The 17615-nt window shown below is 50.6% G+C and overlaps 1 protein-coding gene across 1 annotated transcript in view; it reads right to left on the bottom strand.

The window, feature by feature from the left end:
• PAPPA2 (pappalysin 2) overlaps positions 1–17615 on the bottom strand; it is a 95912-nt gene that overhangs the window by 58423 nt on the left and 19874 nt on the right. Inside the window, 1 exon segment of the mRNA XM_039555625.1 lies at positions 712–857. Coding sequence (XP_039411559.1) covers positions 712–857 — 146 coding nt within the window.

The following is a 17615-nucleotide window of genomic DNA, read 5'->3' as shown; positions in this document are numbered from 1 at the left end:
AAACCCCGACACTGAAGAGGTGGTAGGAAGGGGCAAGAAAAAGAGAAATAGCAGAAAACGCACAAAACAACCTCATTCTAGGGAACCAGTCGCCATTTGGGCTGTTTTGCAGCCTACGAGGACTTGCCTCCAGCAGGTAGTAGGCCAAGTTATAAAAACATGGTAAAATTTGATAGCTATCCTCACACTTGCAGCTGGATTCGGAAGTGGCTGGTTCTGGCTGCTGCCTGGGCAGCGCTGGGGTTGCTGAAATCTGCCATCTCAGCTCTGAAAACACTGACACTCCTGGTTTATGTCTGTTTGCTATTATGAGCTGCAGAGTGAAGTTCACTGTCTCCAGAATCCTAAAAGATAGACCTGGAAGATCCAGGAGAAACCAAATGTAAGTCTGGAGCCCTCTCCAGAGCCGGCACTCATGGTAAACCTGTAATCCCACTGCCTCACCGCCTTCACCACCAGAAGTTTCTCATAACGATGCTGAAGTCCCTTGCCAGTGTGTAACCTCACCCTCTCACCCACACGGACTCGGGGAGCAGGCAGCTCTCTTCCTTACTGCAGCAGCTGTTGGAACACCCAAACCCTGTTATCATGACCTTCATATCAACCATCCCCAACGCTGAGGCACAGCACATCCGCCTCTTTTTGCCAAGTCAAGGAAGAGAGAGGAAAACCAGTAATTCTGAGATGCCGTGACTGGGCTAACTCACTTACCCAGGTGACTAAGGGCCTCTTTATCCCACGGCCAAGTGGCAGCACCAGCCAGCTCTTCCCTCACCGAACTGGCGAAGTAAACATTGAGGAAATGGGTGCTGTTCAGCTGCAGAGCCTCCTTCAGCTCCTTCACGCTCATGTACGCCCTGCAAGGACAAAGGAGAGGAGACAGTCAGCACACAGTCCAGCAGAGCGAGGAGGAAAAGCAGGAGGCCATCCACAGACATCCTGCAAAGGGTGCAGCACACCTGGAGACATCCTCAACTCTCTGAAACAGAGAGCGCTTCAAGGCAGAGAAGAATTCAGCATTTCAACAGGATGTCCTGTGCCACTGCAAGCTCTGCTCTGCAAGGTGCAAGTTCTGCTGGCGAGGGCTTTGGGTGGGGGTGGAAGGCACTCATGCAAGTCTGAAGAAGTTTTGCTAATTACAGTGGCTTTGTTCACGAGTTCTACTCTCAGAAAAGGTGTTCCAACCGTGGGGACAAAAGAAGCCCCACAAACGAGGATAATAGGGGAAAAAACAGGAGGAGAAAACATGAAAGAAGGAAGGAAATGCAGAGGTTGGTCCTGCTGGGGAAACGAGAGGGGGTTTGGCATCAGAAAAACAGAATTTGAGGTGGAGGGAGAGAAGAATGAGTCCAGAACTCCAACTGTTTCTAACAATGGGGTTTTCAGGGGTTACCCCTGATATGGGGCAGGACAGGAATGGACATCAAATCTTACTGCTGGGAGCAGAGAGGGTTTGTCAGCTGGGGCCAAGAAGTCTCTTCTCCAGCTTCTCTATTCTATTTGGACTTTCATTCCATCCTTTTCCGCAGGAAAATCAGTATGCCAGAGATGGCAGTACATGGCAAAAACAAGGGTGTACTGCAGTGCACAGGCACATCTCCCCCATCAAGACACATCCCCAGGTATTGCACAAGGAAGAGCATGAGCAAAAGGTATCTTGGAATTTACTCCAAAAAAATAAAAAAACCCAACCAACAAACAACAACAACAAAAACCCAGAAACAAAACCAAAAATGCTCTTGCAGCTCTGCTCAAAATGGACCTTGGAGAAGACTCTGCCTGGGTCTCACCAGCACTGAGCTGGGCCCTCTTCACATCAATCTGCCCCTCTGCACATGATCTGAATCTTTCAGAGGAGGTCTGGGATATCTGCAGGAGCCAGCAGGGCAAAAACAAAATCTCCCAAAATAAGCTTAGAGGGGAGAGGGTAATCTCTGGAGGCAGATCCATCGAAGGGAAGGTTTAGTGGGGAAAGCCTCCTGACAATGCTGCTGGCTGTCTCTCCTTGCATCTTCAGAGCTGGGAATAAAGAGTTGCAGGAGCAGAAAGAACACAGGAATGGGGATATCCAAGACATCCTTTTCTAAAGGCCACAGGAAGGTAACGGGCTGGGAGAGGTGGGTAGGCACTAGGCACTGCAGCAGAGCAGTAACACCCACAGGTGTGTCTGAGTGTCCATGAAGTGATCCTCGCAGTGTGCCATATCTCAGCACTTGGAGACCAAAAATTCCAGCAGCCAGGAAAGTTAGGTTTCGCTCTTCCCTCTGTGTGACTGTTCCTGCACGGGTCAAAAGCCTGTATCCCATTCACCAGTACACCAACAGTCCCAGCATTGGTCTTTAGGGAGTTCATGTCCTCAGCTACGCAAAACAATTAAGGTCTAACTTAAAATCAGCAATAATAATTCCAATGATAATAGCAATGGAATCGTAAGGCTTTGGACTGTGCTGCAGCTGCCAGGTACTCTTTTAAATGGACTTCAGTGATCCTTGTGGGGGCACCTTATATCTCAGGATATTCTGTAAATCAAGTACTACCATTGCCACCATCTGTGCCACTAACCTCATGGGCTGAGACAGGATTGGGACACATTGTCTCCACATTTCTATGACTTATGTCTAAGTCTTCAAAACCTGAAGACCCTGGCCCACAGTTTGTGAAGCCATTCGTTTAAGAGATTCTGAGCAAGAAAAAAAAACCCAAAAAAACAACTCATGGAAAGGCTTTAAATACATCACCGTGGAATGATGATGGAAACACACCATTGTGGAAATATGTCATAAGAATGACTAAACCTGCAGCATGAGGCCAACAGCAACATTAAGGTGGTGGAAAGCATTTCACTTATTCCCATGCTTCCAGGAGCAGTTGGCATCTTTGAGCTGCACGGATGGATTATGAAGGCAGCACAGTCGTTTCTCCACACTGGGCTCGCCATGAAGGAGCACCAGCTGTCTTTGAACAAGCTGCTGCTGGTGGTGTCCATTAGCAGAGACGCCCATTAGAGTATTCCGCACCATGGGGGATAACAGACAGAAGGCTGGAGCTGAGCACGGGCTAAAGGGAGAAAGGCACGTTCTCATCTGAGAGGTGAAGTGAGAGAGGAAACCAGTGAGATGTGCAAATGCTCTGTTTGAAATGGCAAGATCCCTAGTCAAGCTGCTGCTACACCAACAGGCTTGTTTAGAAAGAGAGATGTTGCTACAGCAAATTGAAGAGGAGGAGGAAAAAATGAAAAAAGAAAGGATTCCAGAAATAAACTAGAGCAGGGCGGCATGTGGAACAGAGCTGGGTAAACCCAAGGGCTATTTCCCTGGACCTAGAATAGCAGAGGCTTTCAAAAGCCACTGCTGACTTGGGAGGTGTCAGATAATCAGGATCTTCAGACTGCCTCTACCAGTCAGCCCCAAAAGACCATCCCAGGCTGGAGGCATCTCACCCACCTTCCCAGGAGCTCTGAAGAATCAGTTACTTCAAAAAAATCTTGGCTGGGCTATGTGGCGAGATGAGATGACCAGCTTGTCTTCACCAGGCCCCGAGATCTCCCACCACAAAGCAGCATTCCCAGAACACTTTCCCCAGCCACATCAGCTTGTGGAGAGAAAACTCTCCCCACCGGAAAGGACAAATTAGGAGAACTCGATCCCTTCTCTGTGATGTCTCGCCTGAGCATCCCAGACACGCGCCACGCTGACGCCATCCCTTCAACCCAACCAAGACGGGAGCAGGCCGGGAGGAATAGATAGTGAGAAGAATAAACAAACCTGAAGGACATACTTGTGGCATGACTCGGAAGGAACAGAAGCAAAAATTTCATAGAAATAGAGCATAAGGAGGGGGAGGGGGGAGAGAAAGTCTCCTTCACTCATCAGAGCTGCTCGGGGGACACAGATTTAAAAATAACATCAATTCCTGACCTATGATATCTCGGAAAAATAGCCCCAAAGCCTTCCAGGCTATCCAAATTCCAAGAGCCGACGTCAGCCCTATTCAGAGGGATATTCCTGCAGCCCCTCTTCTGGAGACATGATGTTTTTCTGGCTGTCGCCTGCCGTTCCCTTGACATTAGCAACATTTTCTGTCAAGGCTTGATTATAAATAACTGTAATTCCCTCCATTGAGAGATCTGGATGGTTCAGGGATGTGTAAGGGTTAGAGGGAGCAGTTCCAGCTCTGAGCGCTGCTCGGATGGGTTGGATGGGCAAGGAGAAGAAAGGACCCTAATTTCACCCCCTGTGGCACAGAAAGCACAAATATCCCACTAACGTCCCCAAAGATGCGAGCAGAACAATTCTAGAATGGGCAACTCCAACTCCCCTTAATCTACATTTCCTGCTGGCATCCTTAGGTTAGACAAGGAGCATCCCACTGGCAGCTGAGCCTTTTGCTTCCTGCCAAGGTTATGCTCTCCCTCTCCTTCAGTGCTTCGGGGATTTTTGCTGAGGAGAAGGCAGAGCAGCCTTTGGTCTCCACAAACAGCCTAAAGGACAGCATTCTCCTCTGCTTCCCAAACAGTTTTCCAAATGCCTGCAAGACTAGAGTATTCCAAACGAGATGGCATTTCCAGCAGGATGGGCACCGCAGTCCAGCATGGAAGCACAAAGGAAGGACAGAAGGATACACGAAGGTACAGCTATCAGCCAAGGAGCAAAACCCAAAGTGAGCCCGAAGAGTAGGGCAGAGGACAGAGGAGACAGAGGTGGGACATCAGGTTTGCCAGATTCCACGTGACTGTTTTTCCAAGGGCATCCAAAGCTCAGTGGCGAGCAGCCAGCTGTGTGAGGATAACGCCTGGACCTGGTGGGGAGCACTTGCAGCCCTGGAAGAGTGGAGCTTGCAAGAAGAAGAAGAGTATGTGCAACAGTAGAGAGAGATTAGGGGTGGGAGGGCTATGGAATGACATTATTAGACACGAGTATGGGAATGAACACCGTCCAAAATGATGGTGTTTGAAGGGATGAGTCCAGGAACGATGCACTCCCTCACAACAGGGGGTATTGGCTCAGAGTTCTGCTGAACGACACTGCTTGATGACCTGACTCTAGGGCACCACACTGCATCCTGTTTTACTTGAACAGGACATAACCAGGGGCTGCCATCCTGTGGTGCTTCTTGCTGTTGAAAAAAGGAAAAGAAGAGGGAGCAGCCTCAGTGACTGTGACCACAGAACAGCAGAGTCAGAGACCCCGCTGCAGATGGAGGGGATCTCCACAGGCCATGCTGACCCCCTTATTCAAAAACTGGCCTATTTAGATCACATTGTTCAAGGTCACGCCCAGCTGGGGCCTGAACAGCCACAAGGACAGAGGTTTCCAAACCTTTCTGGGCAACCTATTCTAGTATTAAAGCATCCTCAAGTTAAAAATAATTCCTCAAGTCTAATCCAAATTTCTCACATTCCCAGTTGTGTCCATGGCTTCCTGACAATTGCCTTCTTGGAGTCCTGCTCCATCCTCCCTGTGTCACCTCATCATATCAAAGGGGAAAGTATTGAATGGCTGTAGATCTGCATGGTAAGCTCTTACTGCACTAGACCTTACCTTATTAAAGACCCAAAGCTTCCTTTCTGAGCAGCAGAAAAATCACACTCCACCCATGATCCCTGGAGAGCTCACATTCCTTTCTCATGCTTTTCCTTGGAAAGTTTTGTCCTGACCACAGGGGAGGCAGCACCTTCCTAAACCATGGTTGTAAGTCAGCCTCTAGGCTGGCTTGGTCACAGCAGACAACTTGATGCACCCAGGAGAGACAGAGCTGTTGCAGCTTTTCCAGCACAAATTCCTGGGAGCAACAATAGGACCATGGCTGGTGGACAGGTGGGAGGGAGGAGAGGATCTGCTAATCCGTGGGGCAGCAGAAAGCACAGTGAAGCTGTAAAACAAGCCTGACGTGGGAGAAGGTGGGAGAAGAGGGGCAAGGGGGGCACATTTTACATCATAACAGGAAGCCTTGGGGCCACTTTGTGGCCCCAACCAGCAAGAGGCAAGAGATGGCACCTCCAAAAGAAAAGCAAGGCCAGCACATACCCCCTGCAGTACCATAAATCAAACTGAGTTCTCTGGGTACTGCAAAGGGTGCAGCGTGTAATGCCACAGGAATTCCACTGCAATTCAAAAATAGGAGTCTTTTCCCAGCAGAGCTTTCAGAGGGGATGTGGGAGTGGGGTTGGGTGGAAGCTGTCCAAGTGCCCTCCATGGACAACTGGAAAATACTTGAGACCCAGCCAGCTCCAGCTAACCATACAGCCTAAAAAAGTCACAGGGGATTCCTGGCTCTGCTTTCATGTCCTTCAACCACTGCAAGGAAATTCCTCTTCCTACTTCCTGCAAGCAGAGAGGCTCCCTTTTCCCCCAAACCTCTGCTTGACAAGTGAGGAAACCCTCAGACTTCCCAGAAATGAGCACCAGTCTGCCAATAACATTTTCAGTGTGTGGGTAACACGTTTCTCCAAGGCTGCAAAGGGTTAAGGACAAACACAGCCACCTTGTCTCTGAGTCACAGCTCAAGCCAAGAAGACAGGTGCTGATCCAAGCAGCGTGAACACTTTGTGAGAGAGGACTCTAAATTCTTCGTGTTGTCCACGCAGGGAGATACTCACTTTGGCTCTCCATCTGGAGGAGCATCTTCCATTCTGGCCCACCAAAGGACTCCTCTGCATGGTGACTCTTCAGCAGGGGGTCTAAATAGGCAAGCATCCAGAGCCGGGCTCTCTGCTTGCATAAATGAATGGTTCCTTGCTAGAATTTGGGAACCCTCATCCCTGTTCTCATCTCAGCCTTGCCTCCCTCCTTCCCTACCACAGGCAGAAAAGGCCACCTCCACAGCGTAAACACGGGGCCACAGATGGGCACCCAGATGGGTTACTTGGTCTGCTTCCAGACGAGGCTGATGGTCATTCTTGTAACTGCAGCTGCATCACACTGGGTTTACCTGCCCAAAAATTTCTGGCATAAATGCAGCTGGGGGGATGCTGTGTTTTTAAGTCCTTTTGTACTTACTAAGACTACTTGCATCCCCATGACCACGTCTGGGAGCTCTGACTCCAGTCCAGCACTCTGCTGGTATGCCACAAACATCTCTGCCAGCATCATGACAACTTGACAAGGCAGCAACATCCAAATGACTCTCATCTGGACAGGCTTTGGTAACACAGCCAGATACAAAACACATGCAAGATGGGAAGGGAAGGCTGCGAAAGAGCCAGACATTCCCCTGGGATCACGGGAAGCACAACACTGCTGGAATAATACCCTCTGTAGTGCTCAGGAGTCTTTCATCAACTTCACTGGGGGCTGGACTCCTGCCAAAGAGCATTTGAGTCCACAAGGGATGAGGACATCACACAGTTCTTGGACATGCCTGGAAAAATCCACCTCTGAGGCACTGACAGCACGAGTAGAAGAGCAGCCTAGGAAGCAGCCATCACTGGCAGCACAATTTAAGTCTTGCACGGGTGGCTGAGTATCAAGATGTCAAAGAGGGTGAGAGGGCAAAACAGGATCCTTCAGGATCAGGAGATTCCCTTAAGTGTGAGCAATTCCTGTTGGATTCAGAATTAACTCTCAACCTCCATGTGTGAGCATGGGACTGAAGCAGTAGCAGACGCTGAAGGGTCAGAGAGCAGCACTGGCAAAAGCTGCAGATGGGATCAGAAAGACACAGTGTAGTTCAAGGCTGTGACCCTTCCCTATAGATTCACAGGGGAAAGGGAGCTGGAAGGCTGCAGATCCCTAGCACACAGCTCTGTTACGTCAGAGAGCAGTAGGCAGCTTCTTGAGGTCAGATTTGGGAAAGAAAGATAATAACATTAGTGTCAGACCAGAAAGCCTGCAGGGCATTTTGCCCTGAGGTAGGCTGAAGACTAAGTGCTGCTAACAATGGCATGGCCCAGATATTCCTGGAAGTGTTGGCTAAAAAGTTCTTCACTAAATCATCACTGAATCAGCAAAAGGCAATGCTATTTTAGACCTGGTTTTGGTAAGCTGTGTAGAAATTATGAAAGAGCAGATGAGAGAAAGAAAACTTGGCCTGAACTTATGATGAGTTGATTCAGATCAACTTAAATGGAGGGACAAATACAAGTCTTGAATGAAGAAGTGAAAACCAGGACTGACCAGCAGACACCGCTCCACCAGAGCCGTCAGGGAGAACGGGGTAAAGTGGAATTCTCTGAAATCAAGGTGACTCCAGCGAAAACAAAGAGTAAAAGATCCTTTTAGAAATAAGGGTGAAAGAAGGAAGAAGCAGATCTGCTGAGAAGGGAAAGTGGAGCTGAAGCTCAGTGTAACTGAGATGCATCCCTGGACAAAATTACAGTGTGGTCCCCACCTTTATCCAAGTTTAAACATGTGGTAGTGGAGCAGAGCTCAAGGTAAAGACAAAAAAAAGGTGGCAGCAGTTGGATGGGGACTGAAGTCTCAGTTTGACTGCACGGAAGATGAACGACTGGGGAGGTGGCAAGTCCCAACTCTGGAAGTGTGGGATGTAGGAACACAGAGCGGGGGGAAAAACGCAAAAGGAAGGAATGCAGAAATACGAACATTCATAGATAAACAAAACTCGGTGGATGTAACACATTTGCAGGGGAAATGCCACCCTGGATGCAGAGGGGCTGACCACCCTGGACGCACAGGGCCCATGATTGGAGAACAGCTGACATTGTACATGCAGTGATGTCTGAGAGGGTGAACAAGGATCACAACAGGCTGATCGGGTTGTCCTCTCTCTAAAGACCTGTTCCCACCTGGTTCTCTTACCTTTAAAGGTGATGAACTGTTTTTGTGCCTCTAGGAGAGTGTTTTTAAAAACTCCCAGCTCTCACTCCTTTAGCCTCCATGGAAGCTAATCCCTTCCAGCTGAGCCTTGAGCAAGACACAATTTACTCTTCAAAAGTCTAAAACCTCTATCTTAGCACTAACCACCAGCAGCACAGCAGGATCCAAAATCCACAATACTGTCATCACTGCAGGCAAGACTGCCACTAGCCGAGCTATTACAGGTACTATTGGTTTGTGAGCAGCAAGTTCAGCAGTGCCTCATTCCTGGCTGGCACATCCAACACTTGCATGAGGAGCAGTCCTCTACACATTCCAGGAACTTCACGGATGACCTGTGAGCTGCTGTATCATTCTTCCAGCAAGCATCTGGGTAGCTGAAGTCACCCATAAGGATGAGGTTCTGACGACTCAGAGCTTAAATGTCTCAAACATTGCTTTGCTGGCCTTATCGTCTTGGTTTGGAGGTCAGTAGCAGATCCCTACTGTAACATGCCCCTTGGAGACAACCCCTCTGATCTTGACTCAGAGGCATTTGACAGGACTTCCACATCCATCACAGCTGGCTTCTACACATTCAAGGTTCTCCCTAACATAGAGCAAAGCCACAGCCAGGCACCAAGGACTTGTCTTTGCCTCTGGCATCACAACAGGACACCTGACTTTAGGAAAGCTACGTTAATGCCTCCCTATCAGCCTGCCCAGAGACTGTTTGCTTTTCTGCCACATGCTGCTTTCTTCTCTGGATCTTGTTACAGCTCTGCTGACAGCTTACGTGAGGAGCAAGAGGGCAGCGACCAGTTTCAAGGCTGCTTGCATGTGGTACTCATGTTTTGGGGTTTGAACCAAGGATGGTCCCCCACTTGTGTTGAATACGTGAGAATAAGCCTCAGCAGAGGTTAACCCCCAGCTGTGCTCTCACAGCACAGTGGGCACCCTCAGGACACCAGTGCCAGCAGGGTGCACATGTGCATCAAATGCTTGGGTCACAGAAAAACACTGGGTTTGTGATGTTTGCACCCCGAGGGCAGGGCTGGCTCACTGCCTCGCTCGGCTGCTAGCTGCCATGCATGTGATGGGCACCACAGCCTGCCCAAGGTCCCTTGGGATGGCTGTGCTGGGAATCCCATGTGCCTGGGTAGGCTTCCTGGGTGTGACTGAAGTACTACTAGCCCTAGGATACCTTTGGAGGAAAAAAGGTTTTTGAGAAATACTCATCAGGACTCAGATACCAGCATTTTGTTCAAGTTGCTTTTCCAGTTCCCGAAAAAATGCAAGAAGGCTGATGGTTGTGGCTGTTTGATAGACCTGTAGTCATTCTCTCCTGAGCTCCTGGAGGAGCCAATCCTGCACTGCAAACAGCACCAAGGCCAACCACCAATAATCCCAAGTTGTCTGACACAGAACCCATTACAAGACAAAGTCCCACAAGTTCTAGGGTTAGTTGTCCACGCTTCACCCAGGAACCCACATGCTCCTCGCCACCTGCCTCAAATTAGACTCTCTTAAGGAGGAAAGGACTAATTCACTGCCTTGTCTCCTCCACTCCCATCACAAACACCACCCAACATCACCACATTGCTGGAGGGGAAGGGCTGTGTTCTCGCAGTGGCCTCATGGAAGCATCTAGACATGGCCCCATAGCACAGACATCATCGCCAGCAAGAGAGGTCTTGGGGAGACAACGGCAGCAGGAAGAGGGGTGCTGGATCAGGCACACACAGCAGAGAAATCCAGGGCTGTGGGAGGGAGCAGAGGGCTGCAGTGAAGCTGATTGAAGGAGGCATGAAGGGAGACAAACAAGGGAAGCATGGCCTCTGGCTCAGCAGGGACTACCTGACCTCTCCTGCAAGGGCCACGGCAGCTTTCAGCTGACACCGGCAGCGAGCCTGCATCCTGAGAGCTGCTGCTGTCTGGCAGAGATGGTAAGCAGCAAAGCCCTAATCTGGAAGGACAGCTGGATCACAAAGCTCCCCATGCTTCTCTGCCAAGCCAAGATGTGGGAGCCAGGGCTGGGACACCTTTCTTCTGCACTTGCTGCATGTCCTGAAAACCACTGCCCTTTCTCAGAGGGGGCAAGAGGCACATCGATGGGTCCCAGGCCTTTGGGCCACCTCCCAGGATGGGCCTGCCAGAGCTGTAACCCTCCAGCCCCAGTGCTCAGCAGGGACACCTGGGCTTGCTCTGCTGTGCTTTTAAGATTGGCACAGATCTTGCCTCCCATGCATGGAAAGAAGCATGTGGCCAGCAGGGCTAGGGAGGGGATTCTTCCCCTCTACTCTGCTCTTGTGAGACGCCACCTGCAGAGTCCCAGAGCTGCAGCGTTTGGGGCTGCCAGCATAAGGAAAATGTGGACCTGTCAGAGAGAGCCCAGAGAGGCCACGGGGATGATCAGAGGGCTGGAGCACCTCTGCTGTGCAGACCTAGGCAACACAGGGAGCCCTGTGCCACCAAGAACTGATCCACATACTTAGCATTTCTTACAGCACTTCAGCCCTAAAGCGTCATTTGTTTCTGCCAACCAACCAAAGTCTACACACACTCGAAATTTAATACAAAATAAGGTGAATGTTCCCAAAAAGCTCCTGCAGGGCTCTGGCTTGGAGCTTGTGTTAGCACTAGCGATTCAACCCATGAACCTTCCTTTTCACCCCCTCAGGGAGGACAAATCCACGCAAGTCCCATAAACTTCCTGACTTATATGACAATTCTCATGTTGCTTAAGCATAATGGGCCATCAACTTTCCCGTGGGATAAATTTGTCCTGGCAAACTGTCTTTTAGTGCTCTACATCTTGGGGGAGTTGATAGCATTTAGGGTTTATTTTAATGGGAGTCGGTAGCCATGATCAATTGTAAGAGCTCTATTTCCACGGAAATGGGGATTTAATAGATTTTTGAAAATGCTGGTTATTGACCCAATGGGCCTTAATGGCTTAAAAACCATCTGATTGTAGCCTGTATGAGTAAATGCATATGATTTTCAAATGAATACTGGAATAGGTAGTAAACACCCATTTAAATGGCAGGAACCTGGTCAATAGGGAGTTTCCATTTGCTTGTTTGGGCTTTCTATTTCTATCTGAGTGAATCATGGCCGTCTCTTCCGCGGAGAGGCTCACCATTTCCTCACGGCTGAGATCATCCTAAAGCACGCGGCCCATCTGAGCCCCACGAGGGGACAGGGATGTCTTTCATTAGACCAGGCAATGATGCAGAGCCGGTCTCTGCGCACAGCCGGGCTCCCAGATGCTCCCACGGTGGGAGCAGAGCACGCACGGACCATCGCTCACGGATGATGCGCCCATTGCTCACAGGAAAACTCCTTGGGAGATGAAGAGGGACGTGTGTGCCTCAGACTCTTGGGTCTAAACCCAACCTACAGGCTGACAATCCTTCAGGGAAATTCCCAGGCAGAAATCTTGGTTTGTCTGAGGTTAACACACATCGAAAACATCAACAGGAGTGAACTCCAAAGGAATGCACTAAGTGCTCAGAAGTAATCTTGGAAGCAACAGACAGACTAAACTCTGATATTTATTCCACAGAGCACTGACTGAAGCCTCCCTGCCCCAACTAGGGCACGTATTTAGGGTTATCACCCCCAACAGCCCTCCAAGGACTACCAAGGCTGCAGTTATTCCCCATTTTTCCCATCACTGGAGCAGCTCCTTTCTGACTGCATTCGTTGTGAGCCTACAGGAGCACAGAGGCCCAAGATTTTTACCTGTTTGAAACAAAACTGTGGGTTCAGCCACTGCAAAGAGGAGATTCAAGGACATGTGTGCAGTACAGCAGGGCTGGGTGACCATCATGGCAAGATCCCTTAGAACAAAGCAGAAAAAAAAATCCCAAGGACCTGAAAATCCCCAGATTTCAAAGGGACCTCTGTTCTCCGGATCCCTCTAACCTTCCCCTTCAAAATCCCAGTGAAGCAGCAATTAGAGAGTTCAGAGCCACAGACTGTTGCCTCTCCTCCTCATCAGTGGAATAAGCAAAGGAGACAAACGCTGCAGCTCCCCAGCTGCTTCCATCCCAGTAACGTGTCTCCCACTTCCATGCTCAAGTCTCATGGATTGGTTTAGGCTGGAAACGACCTGACAGACCATCTCATTCCATCCCTCTGCCATTGGCAGGGATGCTTCCCATTAGACCAGGTTGCTCCAAGCCCTGAGTAATCAGGCCTTAAACACTTCCAGGGATGGGGCAGCCACAGCTGCTCCGACACGTCATCCTTGAAAACGTGGAAAGAGCTGTAGTTGCACTTAGTTAGTTGAAAGAATTCAAAAAAAGGGTTAAAGATCCAGTTTGGAACCACTTAGGGGAAGGAAAAGAGCCCTGCCTGGGAGAAAGGCAATGAAGCAGTAGCTCAGGGAAGGAGGGGAGTCCAGCCTTGCCCTCCAAAGCCCAGCACAGGCAGCATCCCAGCTCCAGCACCCACCAACAACCTGGGAGAGACTTGCTATCCACAGCACAGGGTAAGCACTCACCTTCCTTTGGCAATGCCAGTGCTGGCTGGAGTTACACAGAGTGCCGGAGAGAGGGCAAGCAAGAAGCAGCAGGGGAAATGGAGAAATATGTTTGCAGCCCTGTGCGGTTTTGGGAGGCAGAACTCAACGGTGGCAAGTTATTCTAGAGCCAGTTCCAAGCCAAAGTCAGTCAGGGATGGTTCCCTTTCTGCCTGGATTGTTTGTTTCAAAGCAAAATTAAAAAAAAAAAACCATCCCAGGCTGGGACCAAGTTTTACAGGTCTTTTTTGCCTAAGGTTGCACAGATCAGCCCTGTCCCACCTAACCCACAAGAACAGACCTGTAAATCGGTTCTCTTCCTTTTTGCCTACAACAAAAAGATAAAGCAACATTCCAGGCTTAGGGGGGGACCTTATGGTTTTGGAACACAGCCCAGGGTCGCCAGGAACCCAAATTTCACTATCAATTTTTATAGTGCAATTCACAATCTGCCGAGGTCAGGGAAAGGGGATAACACCAGCGGGTGCAGCTCTCCTGGGCTCCCCCAGCACGGCATGGGCTTCACATGGCCGAGCAGTGTCCCAGTGCCAGGAGGCTCCTTAAAGCCCCCCAGACAGAGGGGAACTGTGCAGCTTTGGTGCTTGCACTTAGGCAGGACAGAGCGGCTTCTTCTCCTTTCATTAAAGGCCTCTCTTCCCTGCCCAGGGACTAGGAGGCAGGAGGCCAGCATTAATGGCAGCACCTCATTGCTGCACAACTGGGGGGAAGATGTCCAAGACTTCTGTGCCTCAGTTTCCCTGGCTGATGATTACCTTTGCCCACAGCACAGGCAGGCATTTGCAAACATCCTGAAAGATGCAATCTCTGCTGTGCAGGGTTTTCACAGGAGCTCAGCGGAGTTAGGCACCCACATCTCACTGCTGCTCAAGGGAAAGCAAGTGTCCCGCTCTTCCCAAGTGTCTCCTCCTCTCCCACAGCACCCTGCTTTTCACAGGGCAGATCTCAGCTACTGGGAAAGAGGGAGAGCTGTGGACTGGGTGAGATGGTGAAGGTGACCCTACAGCACATGTGGCAGTGAGGAGGTGCCTAAAGCCCAAGAGCTGGGACTGGCGCACATCACCTTCAGCACCAGGCCTCAGAGAGGGAGGCCGTGGAGATCTCTGCTAGAATCAGCCCAGGCTGGAGAGAAACACGGACTAATGTGTCTCAGGAGGCAGCCTGGTCACCTCCTGACAGGAGGCATGGCTGGCAAACGGGGGCCAGACCACAAACTGGTTTCTGCACAGATGCAGAAGGCAGAACCCCGAGCTTGAGGCCATCTCCAAAAACAGATGAGGTGACAAGAAAAAAAAAAATTTTAAAAAATCAGTCTCTCTCCTTCATCCAGCCTCCCTGACAAACAGGGCAGCAGAAAAGGCACCACAGACACTGTGAGGCTGGGGAAGACGAGCCTGCAGCCAGCTGCAATGGGCATCCCATCCCTCAGCAGGGCAGCACAGGCCAGCAGCAGAAGGCAATAAAAGGGTGGCAGAAGACCAGGGTGCCACCCTTCCAGTCCCTGGCCTGTCACTTCTGTTCCAATTCCTGGGCACTGGCAGGATAAGGATGCTTTAACAGGCCTGACAGCAGTGGATCATCGTGCTGAGCAAGGATGATGCTCCCAGGGCATTGAGCTAACTGCTCAAGAGGAACCACACAGCCCTGTGGTCAATAAGCCCCTCCTCGTGCACTCTTCACCACAATGGCAATGCCTAGTCTTCCCAAAAGATCCAAAACTTTGCTACATTCACCCTAAACTCCTCACTAAAGGACAAAACCTTGCAAACATGATATTGGTCAGAAAGGGCATTGAGACAGAGGAAAAGAAGAGAAATCTATTCAAGCCAAATGTCTCCAAGTTGCTTTTTATGTGCATATATTTATTTTTTTTTAGGGTAAAACCAAGTCCTAAGCCTCCAACTTATTTTTAGATCCAGGCAACTGGGTGTCCCAGCCAGAGCACAAAGTGCACAAGCCAGTATTCTAAAAATGCCTTCCTCACAGATATAAAAAGGACACAAGATAATTTAGTGGGGAAATTCTGTAGTGTAACAATCATACATTAACAGAAGAAAAATAAAAATCCAAGGCTGCCTCTCATCCCTGGCACAGCCCTTGGGAGGCAGCAGTCACAAACATTCAGCATCCTCATCCTTCTTAAAGCCTCCAAAGCAAGTCCTCTGCTTCACACCATCTCAGTGGGTTTGGGTGATGCTGGACTCCTTCCCTCTCACCCCACTGCCCTCTGGAAAGGGGCGAGTTGATTTCCTAAATAACAGTGGTGGCTGGGCCAAGGAAAACTAAGAGCAGTATGTTCACTTAAGGACTCCCGTGGCCGTAGCTCAGGCTGCCAACCCAGGAAGATTAAATCATCCCAGAGGCAGCACCAGCGCCAGCCGCCGGGGTGTCCCCCCAGATGGCTGCCGAGCCCCTGCCACCTCGGCTCTTGGGGTCTCACGGGCCTGGCCAGCGCCTCAGCTGGCGTCCTCCACCCACAGGCGAGGGTACAGGAGGATGAGGAGGAGCCCTGGGGAGGCCTAACAAAGAGTGACCCCTCCCAGCCATCGGACACATGCTGTTCCTTCACAATTGCCATCCCAACACAATCGGCCCCCCTCAAGTGAGCCCCCCGAGTCGGTGGTGTTTGCTAGAACAATAGCTCACATCTGGGACAGCTGTTTTCCCCGAAAGCACCCGGGCTGCCTACAGCCACTGGGCAGGGGTCCTGTGCCCTCGCTCACACGCGGATCATGTTCTCCCTCTCCCACAGAGATGTGGTCACCCCTGGGGGGACCTAGCAGGTTCCTCCAGGAGCACACAGCCCGGCAGCTCCAGGCTCACTGGAAGGCTTATGGGAGCGAGGGAGACTCATCCTCCCACAGAGGCTTGCTGGAAATTAACCCCCGAGCCTTCGACCTCGGCGAGAAAAGGAGCGCATCGCCGTGATGTTATTCCCTAAGTTAGCACCCAAAAAAAGCAGGGAAGATTTGTGCACATCACCAAGATGGGAGTGGGAGCCACCCCTTGGAGATGGATTTGGCTATGCTCCGGTGCTGCTCCTCCAGCCCCGTGGGGTAACACGAGAGAGCTCTGGCCCCACCAGAAGTGGGTATCACATGGAGCCCTCTGCCTTTGGAAAGGGCTCCCGAGAGCCTGCACGGGCCCTTGGCACCTTAGTGCTTGGTTATTTCCCTCTGGAAAGAGGTCACTCCCACAGTCCCACTGCCTTCCAGCTGCTGGATGGGCTGAGTCAGACCCTGCTCTGCCACATGTGCCTCAGAGGGAGTGTCCATGCTGGAGCTGGCACCACCACCTCCTCTGCCACAGCAGTGCAGTCTCCCACCATCCCAAGTCTTCCCTCTCGGGAGCAAAATCCCACTGCTGGGCTCCTGGAACTAAGGGTGGTAACATGCCAAACACCCTCCAGTGAGAGAATATCCATCTCCAGACTGTCCAACACTTTGAGAAGGTCAAAAGCAAATCTGGGGTCTTCACCCCCAAGCTAGGGCTCTGGGTGGGCTGAGGCACAGTCACATGGATGCAGCCTCCAAATCCCACCACAGGCAGGTGACGTGGGAGACATCCTGCCCACTTGATAACGTGGGCTTTACCAAAGACATCCCCTCCTATTTTTGCTAAGTTTAAAAACTGTTAATCCACAGGAAAGCTCAGAGAGAAGGGACTTTCCTAGAAGGAAAGGAAAAGTTTTCCAATGAGCTCAAATCCAAGCACTCAGGAAACTTTAAAGCACCCACCAATAAACCATCAGGCTCCAGCAAAAAGTCCTGTTTACTCCTGCACCCCCACAGTCCCAGCAGGTATCCTAGAGAGGAGAAGCAGCAAGCTCAGAAGCCAGTGAACCCATCACTGCCACTTTTGGGGTCTCCAAAGCACTCCCCTCCTCACCCCTTAAAAGCCCCAAGCCCAGCACTTGAGGCTTGGCTCTTTGGATACACCAGGACAATATTTGGCCATACATGCCAGTAGGACTCCAAGAGGTGCCATCGGGAGCTCAAAAGCAGCCAGAGCTCAGGTCCTGAGTAGAGAACCTCCTAACCATGCTTTCTTCATGGGACCAACGTAGTTTCTGCCACTCCACAGGCAATGGGAATCACTGAAAACACCCTCTCCCATGCACCCTTCCAGTATCCAACCACCACAAGCAGCAGACACCTACCACCTCCAGTTGAGTCTGTTCTCTGCAACATCGCCAGTGGCCTGAGATTGTACCCAACACTTTTACTTTTGCAATAACTCTGCACATACCTGCCTTCTTTTGCACTATGAAAGACCTGCTAAGGTTTCCTGTAGCAAGGGGAGAAGAAGGGGAAGGC

The sequence above is a fragment of the Corvus cornix genome, chromosome 8 (genome assembly GCF_000738735.6).
Source record: "Corvus cornix cornix isolate S_Up_H32 chromosome 8, ASM73873v5, whole genome shotgun sequence".
NCBI classification, from domain to species: domain Eukaryota; kingdom Metazoa; phylum Chordata; class Aves; order Passeriformes; family Corvidae; genus Corvus; species Corvus cornix.
The sequence above is the reverse complement of the archived record's forward strand: the minus strand, read 5'-3'. Positions and strand labels throughout refer to the sequence as shown.